Source organism: Fulmarus glacialis, unplaced genomic scaffold (assembly GCF_000690835.1).
Source record: "Fulmarus glacialis isolate BGI_N327 unplaced genomic scaffold, ASM69083v1 scaffold20148, whole genome shotgun sequence".
In the NCBI taxonomy this organism is placed as follows: Eukaryota; Metazoa; Chordata; class Aves; order Procellariiformes; family Procellariidae; genus Fulmarus; species Fulmarus glacialis.
The window spans coordinates 2,960-3,246 of record NW_009226564.1 but is presented as its reverse complement, the minus strand read 5'-3'; the positions used below and the strand labels follow the sequence as shown (position 1 = coordinate 3,246).

At 64.8% G+C, this 287-nt stretch overlaps 1 protein-coding gene across 1 annotated transcript in view; it reads right to left on the bottom strand.

Moving 5' to 3' along the window:
- QARS (glutaminyl-tRNA synthetase) overlaps nt 1–287 on the bottom strand; it is a gene marked incomplete at both ends in the record, with an annotated part of 4,752 nt that overhangs the window by 1,519 nt on the left and 2,946 nt on the right. Inside the window, 2 exon segments of the mRNA XM_009582855.1 lie at nt 59–146; nt 220–287. Coding sequence (XP_009581150.1) covers nt 59–146; nt 220–287 — 156 coding nt within the window.

Here is a 287-nt window from a genome sequence, read left to right as displayed (position 1 = left end):
CCACGCCAGCCGGGGGACGCATTCACCTGCCTCGTCCCATCCTGTCCCCGGCACCTACCCGGGCACAAAAGTTGTTGATGGCCTCGGGGGGGAAGCCTCGCCGGCGCAGGGCTGTCAGCGTGAAGAGCCGTGGGTCATCCCAGTCCCTGAGAAAACACTGGTGTGACAGCCAGGCGTGCCCTGGGCAAGACCCACCCTGGCTGCTGGCCCTGCTCCTACCTCACGGCACCTGTCTCCACCAGCCGGATGATCTTCCTCTTGGAAACGACGGTGTAGAGCAGGTTCAG